This window comes from Petaurus breviceps, unplaced genomic scaffold (assembly GCF_028583685.1).
Source record: "Petaurus breviceps papuanus isolate PSGF00001 unplaced genomic scaffold, PetGlider_PUasm1.0 108, whole genome shotgun sequence".
Lineage (NCBI taxonomy): Eukaryota > Metazoa > Chordata > Mammalia > Diprotodontia > Petauridae > Petaurus > Petaurus breviceps.
Genome location: NW_027185593.1, coordinates 829,633 through 850,051, shown reverse-complemented (window position 1 = coordinate 850,051; position 20,419 = coordinate 829,633). Strand labels below are relative to the sequence as shown.

General features: G+C 54.3%; 1 protein-coding gene and 1 long non-coding RNA gene across 6 annotated transcripts in view; both read left to right on the top strand.

Moving 5' to 3' along the window:
* The window catches only part of LOC138145249 (uncharacterized), a 3,682-nt gene extending 3,541 nt beyond the window's left edge, over positions 1-141 (top strand). For both annotated transcript variants that reach the window (XR_011164165.1, XR_011164180.1), the window contains exon 3: positions 15-141. This is a non-coding gene — a long non-coding RNA (uncharacterized lncRNA). The remainder of the gene's footprint in view (positions 1-14) is intronic.
* Positions 142-1,575: 1,434 nt separating this feature from the next.
* CRLF1 (cytokine receptor like factor 1) lies at positions 1,576-20,123 on the top strand. 4 transcript variants are annotated; one of them, XM_069066744.1, is made up of 10 exons: positions 1,576-1,713; positions 2,808-2,939; positions 8,067-8,351; positions 9,429-9,558; positions 9,947-10,116; positions 11,658-11,815; positions 16,020-16,188; positions 18,660-18,844; positions 19,365-19,412; positions 19,653-20,123. In XM_069066744.1, the coding sequence occupies exons 2-10, from the start codon at positions 2,825-2,827 to the stop codon at positions 19,674-19,676; spliced, it is 1,284 nt and encodes a 427-aa protein (XP_068922845.1). In that variant the 5' UTR covers positions 1,576-1,713; positions 2,808-2,824; the 3' UTR covers positions 19,677-20,123. The 4 variants fall into 4 exon arrangements, with proteins under 4 accessions (XP_068922845.1, XP_068922879.1, XP_068922756.1 ...); XM_069066778.1 differs by lacking the exon at positions 1,576-1,713 and adding an exon at positions 2,177-2,309; XM_069066655.1 differs by lacking the exon at positions 1,576-1,713 and having other exon boundaries at positions 2,562-2,939.
* Positions 20,124-20,419: the final 296 nt, after the last annotated feature.

The following is a 20,419-nucleotide window of genomic DNA, read 5'->3' as shown; positions in this document are numbered from 1 at the left end:
TTAGAACCCAGAAGGTCAGAGCTGGGAGGGCCCTTAGAACCCAGAAGATCAGAGTTGAGAGGAACCTTAGAATGCAAACTCACAGAACTGGGGGAGATCTTGGAGGTCATTCAGTTCAACCTCTTATACAGAAAAGGAAAAGCAAGTGAAAAAATGAACTTCAGCATTTATTAAATGCTTTCTCTAGGGCTTCAAGGATCACTCCGGTGACCACCTATTATTGGGTGAGGCCCAACCCCCCCCCCCAGTTGTTGGTGCCCTATCTCCTTCACCTTTCCTGTGTTTTTCCTCAGTAGAATGTAAGGTCCTTAATGCCAGGGATCTCTTTGGCTTTCCTCTTTCTGTCTTCAGCTGCCAGCACAAAGCGGTCACTTAATAAAAGTTTATCGAATTGAATGATTTTTTTCCTCTTTGCTCCGGTTTCACCTCATTTCAAGCTGGGGGGGGGGGGTCGGGGAGCGACTCATTTTTCTCCTTCGCTTCTCCCTTTCTTAGGGATGGTTCCGGACCCGGGAGTTTCCCTGATTCCAGTAGAGGGTGCTGTGTCCGCCCCGGTTTGCTGGTGGTCACCGCAGGATGGTGCCGGCAATGGGATCACGGAACCCTGGATTTGAGTCGTGGCTCTGCCTTTGATTCACTGTGTGACAACTGAAAAGCTGCTTTCTTTCTCTGGACCTCAGTTTCCCGATCTGTAAAATGAAGGAGTTGGACTCGGTGATCTCTAAGGTCTCTTCCAGTTTTATGAATGCATGGGCAGGGTATTCTCCCCCAAACTCTGGCCGCGGTTTCTAAATCCAAAGCGTTCCTAACCCTCAGACCTCTTGCTCTCCTTATTCCAAACCCCTCCGCCCCCCGCTCTCGCCTCCTCTGGGACCCCTGGCCGCCTCCATCTTCCGGCTCTTTCACAAGACACGGCTTTAGGGCAAGGTGCCCACGAGTCTTCACGTCAGCACCGCTGACCGGCCGGGACTAGCGCGCCCATAGTTCTCCCATCCTGATCCACGAGGCTGGGAGGAAAAGAGGGGCAATCTGCAGGGTCTGAGCTGGGGAAATGGGCACAGTCTCAAACGGCTGTACGGTGCAGCCGCTTGGCGGGTGACCGACCGCACTCAAAGTCCCTGGCTGCATTTAGCTCTCTCCGAGCTGAGGAGAGGGAGAGACTCAAAGTAAAACCTCTCTTCTCGCCCCCCCCCCTCCCATCCCCACCATGGGCGGTCAATCGGTTCTAAGACCTAGGGCTCTGGTCTGTGGCAGGGGGCAGGTGTCCCAAGAGCGCACTCACGAGTCTGCCTGCTGAAGCTTCCTCCCTTCCCCCCATCCTCCACACCGGGCTGGCTGGGTGCGCTCCAGGCGGGGCCCGGCTAGGACCCAGCCCGGGGGGCCGGGGCCGGGAGCAGCCACGTCAAACGGAGAGAAGCAAGTTTGCCTGGGTCGAGAACCTTTCCGGGGAACGGGCTCGATGCAACGGGCGTGTATTCCAGGGGAAGGCGTGGGCAGGCAGCCTTTGCGCCAAACCTCCCCCCCTCACACACACCCCGGAATGGGAGTAACCGGGCAACTTGAGGGGGAGAACCCAGATGGAGCTGTGTCCCCATCGTCCCTCGGGGTCACGACTCCCTGGAGCTATAGACAGAGCAGGAGGAGGTGTTATTAAAGGGCTGCAGGGACCCAGTTAAAGGCGAGGATCGGCCGGGAAATCCCCCTCCCCCTAAGGTTTGTTTATTGCAGAGGATTTTGCCTCTGAGCCGGCGTCCCTAGGGCCTGAGGACAAGCTGGGGTGTGGTATGTGCGTGACGGAGTGGAAGGGAATGGGGGTCCCGGGTTCAGAGTAAGAGACCTCAGGCGGAGAATAAAATCGGGCGGAGGTGGGGGCGGGGAAAAAGTAGAAACGAAAACTTTTAAAAATTTTAAGAGGGAAAAAAACGTTGCTCTGGGCTGTCAGTGCTACCTGCAGTTAGGGTGTGGGTGCACACCCTGACTATTACTCACCTGCGCGCCACCCCCGGCCCTGGCCCTTACCCGGCCCGGCCCTCAAAAACCTTGCTGAGTGGATTTTTCCGAGTGGGGAGGGAGGAGAGCCAGAGCCCAAGCACAGAAAGGGAGAGGGGAGAAGCCCGGCCCAGAGGACATCCTTCCTGCAGGAACCTCCCCCCCCCCAGCCTCGCTCCTTGGGTGGGTCCAGGGGTGTGTGTGTGCAGGGGGGTGTGTATGTTTCGAGCCCCCTCCCCGAGGGCAGCCGGACCTTAGAACCTCTAGCAGAGCCGTCTTTCGTCCGGGGCCTGCGTCACGTCGGGGCCGCTTGGGCTGAGGTAACTAGAGAAGGAGCCGCTCAGCTAATGTCACTAAGTGTGTTTGCACTTTCCTCCCTCCCTCCTTTTTATCCTGAGTTTTGTATCTTTTTCTCTCCCCCCCCCCCCGTGAACACTCTCCCCCCCATCAGAGAAAGGCGCTGGGGGGAGGGAGGGCGAAAGGGGAGGCTGGGCTGGGGGTTGGGGGGAGGCTGAGGAAGGGGAGGAGGAGAGAAAGGAGGAGGAAAGCGGGAGGGGGCAGTGGAGAGAGGGGGACAGTGAGAGGAGTCTGGAGTCCCAGCAGTGGAGGGCTTGTTAATTTCAGGCCCCCCCGGGGGCGGGGCAGGGCGGGGCCAGAGGCGCATTAGCAGCTTGTCAATTTCGGTTGCTCAGACTTGCCCCGGACTCTCCGAAACTTGTTGCGGCTCCGCGCGCCCGTCTCCTTCTCCCCTGGCCACTCGCCGCCTCCCGCTCCCCCACTCCCTGTTCCCGACTCCCCGTGGACCTGCTTTTCCCCAGAGCTCCTGGGCCGCCGGATGCTGCAGGCTCCGGGCGGAGGTTTGAAGCAGGGCGCTGCCCTCCCCACGGCGCGGACCATGCTAGCCTTGGCGCTGCTTGCCTTCGGAGCGCTGCGAGCCGGATCTGGAAGCTGTGAGTACCTACCCCAAACCGTCCCCTACCCCAGGCACTCACACTCACACTCCCCAGCTCCAGGAGGTGCTGGGGGATGCTCCGGGCCAGGCTGGAGCCCAGCCCTCTTCCCTCGGTCCCCCTCCCGGCCTGTGGCACCTGGCTGGCCCGGGAACAAAGGAAGGGGCCCCAAGGAGCCCCCGCTGGGCCCCGGGGAGAGGAGGGGAGGAGGAGGAGGCGCCAGCCCGGGGCGAGGCGGGATGGGCAGGCCCGTAGCGCAGCGCGCCTCGGGCGGGCTCAGGGGGTCGTCTTCTGACTAGGGTGGGAGGTTGCGCTTAGCCGGGTACCGGCAGGGCACGGCCCTGGGCCTGGGCGCACAAGATAAGACCCTGTACCCCGTCATTCTTCCTCCCCTTGCGGGTCCGCACCACCTGCGAGGAGCGCTAGACTGGGGGAGCACGGACCGAGCGGGGTTTGGGGTCCTGAACAGGAACGGGGCAGCGCCTGGGGCCCCTGGGACTTCACCTGGCCTGGCTTAGCTGAGCTGGCGAGTCACCTCTGTCTCCGAGAAACGGGCCTCTTCCCTGGGCAGTTCCCCCCCACCCCCGCGAATTACCCCCTCTTTTCAGCTCGGGGCAGCCTTTGAGCCTTCCGGGGCTCCCTCTGCTGCTCGCTGCGGGAGTAAGGGGTAGGGGAACACATAGCATCACCCCGCTTTGTAGCCTAGGGTCGCGTTCCGGCCTTGGTCCCCGGGAGCCGGGCCAGACCCTGTATCGCCCCGCCTCGTTGTCTCTCCTTCTGTCCTGGGCTCGGAGTACACCCGCACCTTAGCCTCTCCAACTTTCCGACACCCATACTCGAGGGATCGAATTGGGCTTATAGTCTCCCGATCTAGAAGGAGGGAGTGGAAGGGTGGGGGAAGGGGACCCAGAAGTGAACCGCGCCAAGGACCGAGAGCCTGGAAAAGGGGTGGGGGGAGGTAGGGTGATGCTCAGCCTCGTCTGCCCCCTCCCGGGCTGATGGGATGAGCTAGAGGAAGGGGCAAGATGGGACGGTGCTGGGGGCCCTCTCTGGGCTCCAACTCCTGCACCGCCTGGCTCTGGGCCCAGGGTCCCTGGGGATGAGCCTCTCAAGAATGGGGCTGCTTCCCCCATTCCTCCTCTCTGCCCCCCTCCCAACCCGGGCAGTTTTACTGCCCAGATGGTATAGTCCTGAACCAGCATTACCTACCCTTCTCCTTTCCTTCATCTTGAGACTGGGGCAGCTATAAGATCAGAGCATTTGTCCGTGCTGAACCCATGAGACTGAGTCTCGGGCTGGATGGGCACATACCACACTTAGACCCAGCTCAGTCACACCTCAGCAAAGGCATCTTGGTCCAGATTCACAAATGAACATGTATACAAACACTCATCTACACTCACACAAATACACTGTCACACAGACTCACATACCCTCAGTCACACACAGTCACCTAATCACATTCAAACACACTCTTGGGCCAGCATAAACTTACACACACTCCCACAAAATCCCATTCACTTTCAAATGTTCAGATAAACACACAAACTTGGACGCACAAACCCAGATACACATATAGGCATACAAATCTAGGAACAAAAAGAAAAAAGAAAAAAAAAACATTGCACCCTGTTAGACACACTCTCCATCACCACAACCCCATGTCCTCATTAGCACCCTGAAGAGCATCAGACATTCACACCCTTCAAAACCTTCCTAACCCCTGTGCTCACACCCCACCCTTGACTTGGCTTGTTTTCAGTGCCCTTCCCTATGCCACCGGTCTACACTGGACCAGGTCTCAGTGGGAAGCTGGGAGGAGAGAGAATCTGGGGGATGGAGGGAGAGATTGGGATGGCCTGGCTCCGGTAAGTGTCAGAGAAGACGTAAATGGTGCAGGCAGGAGGGTGGGGGGGAGTTTGGCTAGGTTTGGGGCCTCCAGAGAACTCCCATAATCCAAGGGACAGTTCAGCCTACCTTTGTTCCCCTTCCTCTGTGGAGGACCAGAGGGAGGAGGAGAAGGGGACTGTGTGTCTGTGCAGAAGGGGTTGTTGTGTGTTTTTTTCTTTAAGAAAAAAATTAAATAAAAGATCCTCACACCTCTACAATGTGTTTCGACTTTATGATGTGACTTAGCACCTGATCAGCAATCTGGTTTTATAGTCCAGTCGTAAAGTGTCCAGCAGGTATGGACCCAAGTTCTGGGCTTGCCCTGTCTGTCCTGGGCCTCGCCAGCCCCCCTCCACCCGCCTTCCTGGCCCCTTCCGCTCCAATCTGAAAACTTCACACTTTTCCCTTTTAAAACACATGTTCTTCCTTTTTAATAACGGGCCAGGCTGTGGATCGGAAAAACATTGTTAAAGTCGCTGGCCCCGGGAGCCAGCAGTCTGCACAGCTCCCTTGCTCCCTCGCTTGCTCAGTTCAGCTCCCATCACTCTGGGTGGAAGGCTGGGGAGGGTGGAGGAGGGGGGAGATGGAGAGAGAGGAGCCCAAGCCTGAGAGGAGGGGAGCTCCCTGCCAAGAGAAGGGGGGTTGCCTCAGCCCCTGGGCCAGAACGGGGCAGAGGGAGGCCGAAGGAGTCATTGGTCCGACTTCTGGCTGCCTTGGGTTCAGCCAGGTCGGGCAGGCAGTGCCGTGGGCTCTATAAATTTGTGGTTCCCCACCCCACCCCCGGGCTCTCGGCCACCCAGCCTCGTGGAATGTCTCAGCCGCCTCCTTTCCACGTCGGGAAATATAGTTTTTATGCATTGTTTATGCTCGATCTTCCGTTTGTTCTTTCTGGGGGCTGCTCTCTCCCCACTCTTCTCTCCCCCCCCCTTCCAGCAGCAGGCCACAGGCCAGCCTGGCCGCTCCCCTTCTGAGGGACCCCCAAGCCAGTGCCGGAAGGGGGTGTGGGACTAGGGAGGGCCCAGGAAGCACTGGGCCTGAAACCCTCCTTCCTCTCGCCAGCTGAAGGAAAACAAGAGACACCCCCCTTCCTCAGCAGGCTGCTGGCTGGCACTGCCCGCTGGTGCCCACAGATCCACAAGGGGAGGCCAAGACCCCCGACGGCAGCTGTGGCATCTGGGAGAGGCGCCACACTGGGGTTGGGATAAGACAGAGGAGAAGAGGAGCCAAAGCGGTGCTGGGGAGTGGGCAGGACTAGAGTTAGGGAGGGCTTTGGCACAAATAGGGCCAGAGACACCCCCCCATACACACACACCTCCCACCAAGAGGGTCTGGACCCCCCAGAGAGCCCCCTCTAGTCTGCCTCCAGAAGGTCTCTCTTCTGAACAAGGATGCTCCCTGGGTGCCCTTGACCCTGAGTGGGCCAGGGCAAGAGGGGTCCCCAGGCCATCCCCCCTGGGGTGCCCCCGCCCCTGCCCGGGAGGCAGGAAGCAGTGGGTGGGCTGGGCAGAGGCGCCGGCAGGCGGGAGGGCGCGGGGGCTTCCGCGTCAGAGTTTCATGCTGAAGGAATTCCGAATTAGCGAGGAGGCCGGCTCTCTCTCGGTAACGCTTCTTTCACTGTGACCTCCAAACCAGATTACTGGGGCGGGCTTGGCTGCACACAGCTTCCCAACATGTTTTTCTGTTGCTCTGTCAGAAACCTCCTGTGCAAGCTACCCGTGGTCACAGGACTGCAAAGCCTGTAACCAGGAAACCCACCAGGGTCTCCTGAGCTCAGGGAGGGAGGCTGCCCAGGACCCAGGAAATGAAGTCCCTTGGGGAGTGCTGGAGGGACAGGGGATCCTGCCCTCACTGGAATAGGACTCTGGCCCTCTTCCCTTCTACTGCCCCTCCTCTGCTCCAGCCGCCAGCACATCCGTCCGGCGCACCACTCGCAGGGATGGCTCAGACTACAGGCACTCCCTGGACAGAGCCCCAAATTCAATTTATATCTCATGCTCCAAGTAGACAAAGCCCACTGCCAAATCTGCCCATAGAAATCCCAGTCATCTCAGATGTTTTCGGCCAGAGGATTGGGAGGAGAAGGCAGCCGCATCAGCTGGCTTGTCCCCAGTCCACCCCCTTCCGAAGCTGAGGGAGGATAGTGAAGAGGACAGGGTTCCCCAGCCCTCCCCCACGAGAACGAACAGTAGACATTCACATAAGTGCTTACTGTGTGCAGAGTCCAATAACTGGTGCCTTGGGGAGAAAGAGTAAAGAGAAAGTATAGCCAAGACAGACTCCCTGGCTGCCCTCACGAAGCCCTCAATCTAGTATGTTGGACATGACCCACACAGATGACCGTAATAGCCAATATTACATAATAAGGTCATCAGGCAGGTACAATATGAATCGACTGTTATGTGAGAACTGAGGAGGGGGAGGTCACAGCAGGGAATAAGGAGAAGATGGCATTTGACCTGAGTTTCAGAGACTACTCCATTTGTCCTGCCCCCTAGCATCTGGAAATCAGTTTTTTTCTCTTGTGGTGGGCATGAGAAGTGTCTGCCACGTGAGACACCATGCTCACATGGAGACTGGGCGGACAAGTAAAAACCATCCAGCCACCTAAAACATTCTTGAGCAAGGCTGAGCCCTTAGGGTCTGCTAGTGGATGAAGGAGGAGCTGGTGGAACAGTATGGACCATGATGGGATCCCACCACTGTGCTGGTGTGTTACAGTATTATCCCAAGTGAAGACTTAGATGACCTGGAGTCATTGAATGTTAGACTCTCTAGAGATCACCTAGGCCAATGCCCACATTTGGAAAATGGAAAAACTAAGCCCAAGGGAGAAATGACTTGTTCAAGGTCACCTAGGAAGTTAATGGCACAGCCTCCAGGACATGAACCCACAGCATCAAAGAATTTTGAGCTGGAGGGGGCCTTAAAGATCATCTAATCCAATTTTACAAGTAAGGAAACTGAGGCCCAGAGAGGAGACATGACTTACTCAGAATTATGCAGGAAATTGGCAGAGCTGGAACTCCTACACAAGTGTACTGGCCTCCATCCCAAAGTTCTTTGTGCCACACCAAGCATCTTCCCTTGATCCTTTTTCTTAAAGCCCAAGTCATCTTTGGACTGGGCAGGCTCTCAGAGGCCTTGGGCAGATCCCTCTGTCTCCCCTGAACCCCTGCACTCCTGGCAGCAGGCGCCCTGGCCCCTGGGGCTGATGGGCTGTTGTTTCTCTGACCCCAGACCTGGCTGTGATCGCCCCCCAGGACCCGACGCTGCTCATCGGTTCCTCCCTCCACGCTACCTGTTCAGTGAGCGTGAGTGGCAGTGATGTGCCCACGGCTGAAGGGCTTTACTGGACCCTCAACGGCCGGCGGCTGGCCCCTGAGCTCTCCCAGGTCCTCAACGCCACCACCCTGGGCCTGGCACTGGCCAACCTCAACGGCTCCAAGCAGCAGTCAGGGGACAACCTAGTGTGCCACGCCCGGGATGGGAGCATCCTTGCTGGGTCCTGCCTCTATGTTGGCTGTATGTGCTCCTCTGCCTTTCACCTCCCCCCTCCCAAACATCAGGGATGCCCCTCGGCACCTCCACTGGTCCCTATCTCCCATCCCTTCTGACTCCACGGGGCTCAGGAGACCTCAGATGCCCTGTCCCCAAGGTGGTTTGAAAGGAACCAGCTCACCCCAAACACTCCATCTCTACAGGCATGAGAGACGCTATGATGGGGCAAGGGGTAGCTCAGGTCTAATCTGGTTATTCTGAGGTCATAGGGAACCTAAGGGTCAGGCAACAAGAATGACACATTTCCTCTTTCCATCCTCCCACAAGAAGGAACCCTGAGCTGCGTTAAACACCAGACTGCTTGCTCTTTCTCCCCTTTTACTGGAAGCACAAACACCTCTGTCCAAGGGAAATCCATGCCCCAGTGACTTGTTGTGAGCAAGAAAGGGCTTTACATACCCTTTGAACCCTTAGGAAGAGGGAACTAGGTCTGGGAGGGAGGAGGATGCTGGCCCCTGGTGAAGGGCCTCGGTGAGACTGAGAGCCTGGCCTGGGCTTTCCGCCCTCCTCCTCTGCCTCTGTTCAGGCCCAGAGCCTCAGACTGGCCTTCGAGTCCCACAGCCCAGAGCACTGGACTTGGATTATTTGGTAACAATAGGACAGCACCCCAGTTCTTGCCAGCTCCCATCCATATTCAGAAAGAACTTGGACTGGTTTATATTTGCCATGTCCCAACATCTTTCAGGGAAGGGGGAATTTGGGCAGGGACGGACACTGGCCTCTTCCTCTCCCCTCCCAGGGAGCAAGCACTCCAATACCCTAGCACAGACCCCGACACTCCGTAACCGGATCCTAGGCAGGGTCCACGGCTGCAAACACGTTTCCTTGAAATAAAGGAGGAATAAATCAGAAGGCGTCGGCTCCCTCAGTCTCAGGCCCAGCTCCTCGGGGAGCCCCATTCCGGTTTTGCCCAAGCCTTTGGCCCCTCCTCTAGTCCTCCATTCCTAGCATGGGGGCCTGGCTAAGATGGGACTGGGGACCTGAGCTCTAGGAGAGTTTCTCTTCCCATTGCTTACCTTCGTCTCCCCACCCCACCCCCAGTGCCCCCTGAGAAGCCTGTAAACATCAGCTGTTGGTCTAAGAACATGAAGGATCTGACCTGCCGCTGGTTCCCAGGCACCCAGGGGGAGACCTTTCTCCATACCAACTATACCCTTAAATACAAGCTTCGGTAAGTATGTGTGAGGAGGATTGGCATTCCCCAAGCTATAAGGGGCAGGGACAGAGGGACCAGGCTGGGAATGAGGAATACAAATGGAGCCTGCAGAGAGAGGGCTCAGGTGTTACAACGGTGGGATCCCACAGGGAGGGGAAGCCAGTTCAGGGTGGAAGATATCTGGGATTCCCAAGAGCCTAAGGAGGGGCACATAGAAAGGGGCCATCCAGAAGGAATGAGTATGGGAGGCAAATCCCTGGAGGAGGGGAACATAGGAAGGGGCCCAGGGAAGGGATTTCCTGGCAATGAGAAAAGAGGAAGGTGAGGGGATACCAAAGGTGGTAGGAGAGCCTGGGCTCCAGGGTGTGTGTGTAGGGGGGTGTCGTTTGTCTCCCTAAACCAGGTGGTACGGGCAGGATAACACATGCCAAGAATACCACACCGTGGGGCCCTATTCCTGCCACATTCCCAAGGACCTGGCACTATTCACGCCCTATGAGATCTGGGTGGAAGCCACCAACCGCCTGGGCTCGGCCAGGTCGGAGGTGGTCACATTGGACATCCTCGATGTGGGTGAGGCTTTCACTAGGCCCCAGCCCCCTCCCAGCCCCCTGTCTCTTCGTTCCCTCTCCTCACCTCCAGAGGACTTTGCCAACAGGATTCTAGCCCTCTGAGGATGGAGGACCAAGATGAAGTGGGACCTGTTGCCTCAGGAAGGCCGTAGCTGGAGCCAGTCTTTCTGACCGTCTGCTCCACAGGCCCATCAGACCATGTATCTGCTCCTTTCGCCTGACTGTTTGCTTCTCTCTTCATACTCTGTCTGAATCTCTCGACCTGCCCTCCATCTGTCAGCTCCCCGGCTCACCCCTGTGTTTTTCTATTGGCTTGGTCCCCCACCTGAATCACTCTCTGATTCCCAGAACCCATCTGCCCCACTCTGCTACTCTCCTTGGTCCCCATCCATCTGTCTGTGTACTCCCCTAGTCCCTCAGCCTTTCTCCATCTCCACTGCTCTCTGCCTTTCTTCCCTCCCTCCCTGGGAGGCTAAGTTCTTGCTTGGCTGGAGGGGGGGTTGGGGGTGGGGGGTGGGGCGGGGCATCCTAGTCTCGATCCCTGTCCTGGGGCCCTGGACACCCCACGGAAAACACCTGGCTCTGGTTTGCCCTCGGGGTGGGGCCCAACTCCTTCCTCTGAAGCCCCAGGTCCCTGCCCTCCCCTTCCCCCCTCCCTCCCTGATGGGATGGGGCTATGGCTGGGGCTGGGATTGGGCTTGGTCTCTGGGCCCCTCCCCCTCAGCCTGGGCCAGGTGTGGGGGCCCTTTGGGAGTGGGGAGGGGAATGGGAACAGGAGCCTTCAGGTCAGGGAGGAGCTGGGGAGACCCAGCCCTGGCCCCCTCCCTGGGAAGCAGCCGGACCTGGTCTGAGGGCAGGGGGGAGGACCGGAAGGCAGGAAATAGATGATCTGTGAGCAGAATTGGTCCTAATCTAATTAGGATGTTTCTCAGCCTCCCTTTCCCCCAGGCAGCCCCCAGTCCTTAACCCTTTCAGTGCTGGGGCTCCCCCAACACACACAAGGGGGCAATGCTGGACTCAGCCCAGAGCTCCTCAAAGATGTAACTATTGAAGGGATAAAAATGGGGATGGTGGGATCATGCCTCCCAATGCATAGAGCCCTGACATCACACCCCCACCTTGCTTCCTCCTTGTTGTGTGACCCAGTCACTCAGAGATGGTTTCTTTATCTGAAAATAGAGGCAGTTTATGCCTCTACTGTATTCTTCAAAAAACTATGAGGAAGAAAGGGCTTTGTAAACCTGTAGAAATCAAGGTTGTGATCATGCCAGTTCCCCGTTTGGGGCCAAGAAGAAGTCCCAAGGTCCTGGTTCCACCCAAACTCCCAGAAGTCACCCCAATCCACTGTGGGTCAGCAATGGCCTGGAATTCCCCCATTGCTGTCTTTGTTGACTCCCATTCAGGTACCCCCAAAACAATACCAAGGGTCCCAGACTAAGTCCTTCTCCCCAGGCTTTGGTCCCAGTGTAGTGTTCAACTGGTCAGGGTATAGCTAAGGGGAAGAAAGCCTGAAAGGGATTAATTCACCCAATTCCTCACCAGTAACAACAGACCCCCCACCAGATGTCCATGTGAGCCGAGTGGGGGGTTTGGAGGACCAACTGAGTGTCCACTGGAACTCCCCACCAGCACTCAAAGACTTCCTTTTCCAAGCTAAGTATCAGATCCGCTACCGGGTAGAGGATAGCGTGGAATGGAAGGTAAGATAACATTTCCCCTCTGACCTTCAACCCCATCTCCCTGGGGTCTGATAATCTTTTCCTCTACTTCCTACATGGACACTAATCACACAGCTTCTCTCTCCCTCACCCTCTCTCCTTTTCCCTCTCCCTTTCTCTCTTTCTCTCCTCCCTCTCCCTCTCTCTCCCTTCCTTCCTCCCATTTCTTCTTATCTTTGTCACCTTCTCTATTCCTCCTCTGCTTCTATCTGTCTCTCCTCTCTTAGTGTCTTTGCCTTTTATCTGTCTCTTTTTCCTGTTTCTATCTTTCTCTGTCTCTCTGCCACTGTCTCTCTGTCTGTCTCTGTCTCTCTGTCTCTGCTTTTCCTCTCTCTCTCTCTCTCTCTCTCTCTCTCTCTCTCTCTCTCTCTCTCTCTCTTTCTCTCTCCTTTCACAGAAAACAAAATATCAGAACTGGAAGAAATCTCATGCAAGAACTGGATTAGAGCTTAGTTGGGACCTTCAAGACTAATCCAACTTCCTCATTTTACAGATGAGGAAACTGAGTCCTTGAGAGATTTAGAACATAGAAAATTGCAGAACTTGAAGAAACCTTAGAAAATAGGTTGAGTGGGGCGGTTAGGTGGCACAGTGAGTAAAGTGCCGGCTCTGGAGTCAGGAGGACCGGACTTCGGTTCTGGCTTCAGACATTTAACACCCACACAAAAAAACTAGCCGTGTAACCTTGGGCAAGTTACTTAACCCCAATTGCCCTCCAAAAAAAAAAAAGAAAGAAAATAGGTTGAGTGTAGGGACCATTTCATCTGTCTCTGATTCTCCAGCACCTAGAACAGTGCCTGTAACATAGTGAGCCCTTAATAAATGCCTCCTTACTTATGAATATGGAAACTGGAGGGCCCTCATAACTTAGAATAGTAGAGCTATAAAGGGCTACAGAGAGACTGCCTAGTTCCATTAATCGACCACTTAGTTCAATAAATCAATAAAGAAATATTTATTAAGTACTTACTGTATGTTTGGTACTGGGCTGAGTGCTAGGGATAAGACATAAATGAAGCAGTTTTCCCCTCAATCTGTAGTCAGAAAAGGGAAGGCAGAGACAAAATATATGTATCTAAAATCATACAAAATAGAAAGACAGTAGGGAGAAGAAATAGCAGCTCAGAGGGCAGGAAAAGCTTCCTGCAGAAGGGGGCACTGAGGATTCTGAGAGGCAGAGACGAGATCGATGGGAGTCCAGGCATGGGACATAGTCAGTGCCAGCGCATGGATATGGAAAGTGGAGGGTCATGCATGAGGCCACTTTGGCTGAATGTTGTAGGGCAGAGAGGGGTTTAATATGCAAGGTTAGGAAGGTAGGTTGGGGCCAGGCTGTGAAGGGCTTTCAAAGCCAAAAAGAGGAGCTCATAACTTATCCTGTTGGAAATAGGAGGTGCCTAGCTGCGAAAGCATGTCAATAGACAAACAGAGGGGTGAGCTGGGAGCTGACAGATGATGGACAGCTCCAGGGGCATGGGCAGAGAATGATGGCAGGAAGATGACTTTGATAATTGTATGGAAGATAGATTGGAATGTTGGGGATACTTGGGGTAAGGAGGTGCAATAACCCTGACAAAAAAGTGATTCAAAGCCTGAACTAGGGTGGTGATTGTGTGAGTAGTGAGAAGGGGACAGATGCAAAAGATGTTTTGGAGGTCGAAATGAAGAGACTTGGGGTGGCTAGGTGGTGAAGTGAATAGAGAGAGCACCAGCCCTGGAGTCAGGAGGACCTGAGTTCAAATCTGGCCTCAGACACTTAACACTTACTAGCTGTGTGACCTTGGGCAAGTCACTTAACCCCAATTGCCCTCCAAAAGAAAAAAAGAAAAAGAAACGAAGAGATTGGAAATTGATTGGCTATATGGGATAAAGGAGAGTGAGGAATGGAGGAGGACATGAAGGCTGTGGACATCATGGGTGACTGGAAGGATGAACTGCAATAGGGAGACTGCATCTTTGCAGGTGAGTTGGAGGAGGGAGATTATGAGATCTGTTTGGGACATGTGTTTGAGATGCTGTTAAGACATTCAGTTCAAAATGACCAATGGATGGTTGGACTGGAGTTCAGGAAAGACTAGCCATATAGATCTAGGATTTACCTATATAGAAGTGATCAATGAATCTGTAGGAGCTGATGATAGAGTAGAGAAGACCCAGGACAGAGTCTTGGGTGGGGGGTGTACAATGGGATCCATATTATCGTTAGATGGGTCATCTCTTACTCTGAGACTGAAGTAAGGGAGGAGAGGAGAAGGGATTATGTCAAGGCATTTTGCAGCATAGACAAGGACAAAGGAGGAGGTGACAGGGTCTGTTGTCTGTTTTCTCTGTAACCTATGATGCTAGAGTCCTTTAGGCAGGAGTAAACAGGCTGCCTTGCTGCCATGATGGCTCAGTTGAGATGGGATAACCCAACCCTCTCTGCTCAGTGGCTAAAGTTCATCCATTTCCATTCAGCAACATGTAAGTGGGAGTAGAGAGTGACTGCTTCCTAAGGGCAACGATTTGGGAAGGCATGGGCATTGAGAGGACAAGAGGGAAAGGGATTTGAGGGGAGAAAACAGAACAGCATTGATCTGTGGGGACGAGAATGGGAGGGAAGGAGGCAAAGCAAAAGCAGAAGTGATGGCCTGGAAAGGCACTAAAAGATGGAGAGATTGGAGGTATAGTGAGGATAGAGATGGCATGGAGGTATGAAAGAAAGCACGGAAAGTATGGAACACTGGATGTGGAGTCAGGAAAACCTGGATCCAAACACCACCTGAGGCATCTGCTAGCTGCGTGTGACCCTGGACATACCACTTAGCCTCTACTTGCCTCAGTTTCCCCATATGTAAAATGGAGGTGATAATAATAGCACCTATCAAAGTGTTAATGAGGAAGCGAATAGCACAGTGGCCAACATACAGTAAGCACTATATAAATGTTAGCTCTCATTACTGGTATTATTGCTTTTGTGGTGTTGGTTGTGATTAAATGAGATAATTGTAAAGCACGTAGCCCAGTGCCTAGCACATAGTAAGTACTATGTAAATATTACTTATTATTGTCATGTTATAAATAGCCCCTCTTTCAGCCACAGTTCCTTCATCTGTAAATGGAAGATAATAGCACATATCTCCTAGGGTTGTACGTGCCCAATGAGATAACACAGGCAAAAAAAGTGCTTCGCAAACCTTAAAGCACTCTAGTGTTTGTTAATTATTATCAAGAATGGGACTCTGTGATCTGATAAAGGTATCTGGGAATTTTGGATCCTGAAGGTAGGACATTTGTGAGTGATACTAACTAAGCTCTACAGTGTATAAGCATTTCTGGGTATAAGATAAGTTTGGGTGGAGGTAGAGGTGATGGGACCTGAGGAATTGGGAGTGTTTCAGGGAACATCTACTTGACGTCGGAGGACTTTGGTGTAAGAACAAGGAGCTGAGGGGAGACCTGGGAAACTTTAAGCCAAGTGCTGAACTCTCTGAGAAAAGAGGAAGAATGACCTGGGGGCTGGTAGATAACTGCCACTGGATTCTCTATTGGGTGAGAAATCTTAATTAGAGTGAACCTCAAAGAAGGAGAGCTTTGCTGAAGGATTATGGCAAGCAAAGAGACTGAAAATGACAATGGGGAACCAAAAGAGATTCTAACTCCTTTCTCAGGACCAGTATGTGTGCAGTGGGGAGGGAGAAGGATAGGGTATGGTGCAGCAAATGCTAGAAAGGGTGATTGAGGATGCAGTGTCATTGGAAGTCAGGTTTTTCTGCATGCCAGGAAATGGAAGGGGCTGGAGAGGTAAAAGCCTGAAATGGAGGGCATCTTATTGATTAAGAAACAAGAATTCCAGAAGGCACAGTGAAGAGGACAGGAAGAAAGGAAGGCTTGAGGCAAACGAAGAGTAAGGCTGAGGAATAAGAGAGGGCAGGAAGGGTTGAGGCAGGGGAACTTCAGATGGAGAAACCGAGGCCAAGAGAGGGGAGCAGAGTCTTCCAAGGATATGTAGGTAGCCAGGGACAATGCCCAGTAAGTCCAGGGCTTTTTGGCCGAGAAGACCATCACCTTGACTCGTGACACTGACTGACATTTAACTTTTGCCCACCATTTGTTCCCCTGTTCTCTGATGAGCCCTGACTTGTTTTCCCCCCGGGCAGGGAGTCTGGCGTTGACCTGACCATCTTCTTCTCCCACCCTGGCACAGGTGGTGGACGATGTGAGCAACCAGACCTCGTGCCGTTTGGCTGGCCTCAAGCCAGGGACAGTCTACTTCGTGCAGGTGCGCTGTAATCCCTTTGGCATCTACGGGTCTAAGAAGGCAGGAATATGGAGCGAGTGGAGCCACCCTACAGCGGCCTCCACCCCCAGAAGTGGTGAGGGAACCCCACTCCAGATCCGCCCCATACCCATGGCCAGGGCTAGCAGAATTGACAGGACGATGAGGTGGCTTTGGAAAAAAGAGGCGCAGGGCTTGGGAGGACCTTAGAACATCATATGTGAGGGCTGGAAGCTTTAGAACATAGAACGTGGAATATAAGAGCTAGAAAGAGAATTAGGACTTAGAATAGAAAATATCAGAGGCCTTTAAAACAGAGGATGGCAGAGCCTCTAGGGAGGGCCCTTAGAACCCAGAATGTTAGGGCTGGGGGTGGCCCTTAGAGAACAGGATAGCAGGACCCTCAGAACACAGAATGTGAGAGATTAGAGGGCCCTTAGAACCCAGCATGTCAGAGCTAGTGGGCCTTAGAACCCAGAATGTCAAAACTGAGAGGGCCCTTAGAACTCAGAATGTCAGAGTTAGGAGGGCCTTTAGAACAGAAAATGTCAGAGTTGGGGAGGGGGAGTCCTTAGAACCCAGAATGTCAGAATGAGGAGGGGGCCCTTAGAACCCAGAATGTTAGGGCTGGGGGATGCCCTTAAGCACAGGATAGCAAGACCCTCAGAACACAGAATGTAAGAGTTAGGTGGGCCCTTAGAACAGAGAATGTCAGAACTGGGGAGGGGGAGCCCTTAGAACCCAGAATATCAGAGTGAGGAGGGGGACTTGTAGAACACAGACTGCTAGAGAAGAGTCGCAGCTCTATCCTTCCTTAACACCTGGGAGGGGGGACAGGAGGGAGTTGTGGGGGGCAGGCTGGGAGGTGGATGCACATGGCTGTAACTCCATTCTTCTAACTCTGTTCCTGAAAGGCCCTGGCTGGGTGGGGAGTGCTGGGGAGGGGGCCTGGGGGCTGGGGCTACAGCCTTGGCCCGCCGCGTGCCCAGCACCTGCGTTTCTTGCAAAGGAGCCAGCTGGAGGCTGATTTCCCGCCGGGGAGGGAAGGCCTCGGCCTCCCTCGGCCTCCCTGCTGCAGGCAATGCCAGCACTTGTCAGCAGGTCCCCCCTGTTATTTATGACGTGAGGCTGATGTCCTTATCCGTCCGAGCGGTCCCTGGCCCTAGCTCCCACCATAGTAACCCATGTAGCCCAACCCAGCTAAACCTAGTCCAGTCAGGGGGAGGAGACCACCTGCCAACCAAACCCCAGGCTTTCATACAGGATGGACAGTGCTGGGGGCCAGGGGGGGCCCTGCTCTGAGGGGATCCAGCTGAATTTGGAGAGTAACTTTTTAGACCATGGGCAGGAAAGGGGCCAGATAGCTCCCCACTTCTCTCAACCCCTGGAGAGACCCATGAAGCTGGGCATGAAGCCACAGGGCCAACCAACATGTTGTTTGGGGGGCTCCTCCCACAATGGTCCTGCTTCAGGCCTCCCTTATCCCCTACTCTATCCCCTTCTCTTTTCCTTTCTTACTTCTTCCCTCTTTTCCTATGCCTCCTGTTTTTTCCATTCCCCTCTCCCTGTATATTTCTCTGTCCCAGGGTCTCTTTACATTTTCTTCCTTTCAAATCTCACTATTCATTTATTCCTGAGTCTCTTTTTCTGCCTGACTCCATCAGTCTCTTCCCCTCTTCTCCTGATTCTAAGACTCCACCTCTGGGGCCTGTTTGTCTTTCTCTGTCTCTCTCCCCCTCCTCTTTCTTCTTTTTCCCCTCCCCACCTCTCTCTCCTCCCCCCCACACACACACACCTGGGCTCAGCCCAGTGGGGACTTCTGTTCTTTCTTTGTGGAAAGCTTAAGAAAGAAATCCCTTCAGCTTTTCTCAAGCCTCGATGAACAAGGGAGTGAGGGGGAGAGGCATCCTGCCGTGCTCACTCCTTCACTCACTGCCCCCCACCCCCCACACAGCTTAGACAAATATGGACAGGCATAGCCACAGATACATAAGCATGGTGATCAGCGTCTCTGTGCCTGGACAGGTGGTCACATGTGCATAGGGATGGAAGGGCTGGCAGGCCCAAACCCATGTGGACACACCCATATGTGGGTACCTAGGCATGCTGGCATGCTTCTCATCTGGAGATGGGCAGGGTGCTAGGTCACATCTCATCTCTGGCACCTCATCTAACCTGATCCCCTCCCCCAGAGGAAGTTCATACTTTTTCTCCCTCCTTTTCCCTCATCTCATCCTGCTCTGTCTCTCCTCCCTCCTTCTGGGTTTTCCCCCAAAGCTTGAAGTCTAGAACCTAGACAGTAACACTGTTAGCCCACTACTCCACCTGGGCCTGGGTGGTCCCCTAGCACAGAACCCACAAAAGCTTTTGGTCTGGTACCCAGGATAGCCCAGGATCTACCACATCCTAGCCCTAGAACAGCCCAGAAGTCAGACGCTGAGTCCATGGTCCAGATCCTAAGATACTGCACAGCCAGAACAGAAGCCAACCTAGGCCCTCTCAACACAGTCCCTACTACCTCTCTCCTTCCTGTGAGTGATACCTCCACCCTTTCTCCCCATTCACCAGAGCGGCAGGGCTCCAGTGGGGCCTGTGAGCCGAGGGGAGGGGAGCCCAGCTCCATGCCAGTGAGGCGGGAGCTGAAGCAGTTCCTTGGCTGGCTGAAGAAACATTCCTACTGCCCCAACCTTAGCTTCCGCCTCTATGACCAGTGGCGAGCCTGGATGCAGAAATCCCACAAGACTCGAAACCAGGTAGGTGTGGCCCAGGGCCTGTCCCCTTCTATAGAGTATACCCATTGCCCTCTCTCCCTGTAGTCTCAGGACCCTGTCCAGTGGACATCCCTGTCCTCCACCTCCCCCTAAGCGAATAAAGCCTTTAGAAACAATCTCACATAATAGTAGGGCTGGAAAGGACTTGGGAGATGACCTAGACCAACCCCCTCATTTTGGAGATGGAGGTCCAGAGACTGAAAATCACCAGCCCAAGGTCACACAGCAAATCCATGGTATTGTTAGGACAAGCACTCATGTATCTTGAACTCCTGGTTCTCTCTACTGCTCCTCAGCCCTGAAGAACCAGGACCTCAGAGGCTAAATCCTGGGGCCATCCATGGAGAGCGGCCCCAAAACTGTTGGCTTCTGGCTACTGTTTCTGTGCCAAGGGCCAGTGCTGACCCTTCCTGCTTTAAGAAGTCATTTCTGGGATCCTGGGCATGGGAGCAAGGTGATCTTGGGACACACCCCCTCAAACATCACTCATGTTCTTTCTAAGCACAGGACGAAGGGCTCCTGTCCTCGGGCAGACGGAGCACGGCGAGAGGTAAGCAGGACTTGGAATGGGTGAGAGGGCAGGAAAAAACACGGGAGCCAAAGTTTTCCCCAAAATGTGGCCTTCCAGTAAACATGTGCCCCCTCCAAGCATCCCAGATTTGCCCATTGCCTGTAAGTCCTGGTGTTAATAGAGCTCTCATCGTGGACCCTGGGTCTGGTACCCACAGATCAGGGTGGGTGCTCTGCCCCCCCGTGCTCCCCTAGTGCTTCTTTTCCTCTCTGCCCCTAGGTCCTACCCGGAGATAAACTGTAGCAATCCTAGATCCTTGGCCAAGAGGGCATCCACCCACTCTGGATAATGCCATAATGCCACCACCAAAGTGTCTGAAATATGGAGGACATCTGGGGCTCCTCTACTCTAACCTGGGGATCCCCCCCCAAGTTCTTCCAAGCACTGGACCTGTGGATTCATTCAGGACACAAGATGACCGCCTAAGCTAGAGCCCCTGCTCCCTCCCATCCGTATCTTGTCTGGGCTCCTGTTCCCAAAATGGGCAGCCCAGGTTTCTGTGGAGCCACGAGGCATCTCTGCTGTCTGGCAAGGAGCTGTCCTTAAGAATAGGGCCAGTGCAGGAATAGAACAAAGCAGGGCTTGGGGAGAGACCAGGCCCCTGCTCTTTGAGGTACCCATATACCATCCTGTTTCTGCCCAATCCCCTGTCAAAAGATTCTTATAAATAAACGACTTATTTTTGGTGAAGCTGTTTGTGAGTGGCAAGTGGGGGTTGGGGGGTGGAAGATGAGGCATCTGGGCCAGGGCTGCTCTAAAAGGAACCCGGAAAGCTAAAATCTCTGGGTTAGCATTTCTGCTGCAAGCTCCCTGAAGGGAACTTGGCTGGCCACTGCCTGAAGACTTACAATGACTGAGAGGAAGGGTGGGGCTGCACCTGAGGACAAAACCTCCTGCATTCCTTCTGGCTCTGGGAGCCTCCCAGGGTTAGGGAGGGCCTAGGAGCACAGCAAGCTCAGGGATGAGCCCTGTCCTAGAGAGCTCCC

Excerpts from the sequence above, each read along its gene's own strand:
- CRLF1 (XM_069066744.1), top strand. The coding sequence starts at position 2,825 with ATGCTGCAGGCTCCGGGCGGAGGTTTGAAGCAGGGCGCTGCCCTCCCC. Across the intron at positions 8,352-9,428 it reads GTCCTGCCTCTATGTTGGCT|TGCCCCCTGAGAAGCCTGTA; the intron begins GTATGTGCTCCT and ends CCCCACCCCCAG. Across the intron at positions 11,816-16,019 it reads AGGATAGCGTGGAATGGAAG|GTGGTGGACGATGTGAGCAA; the intron begins GTAAGATAACAT and ends ACCCTGGCACAG.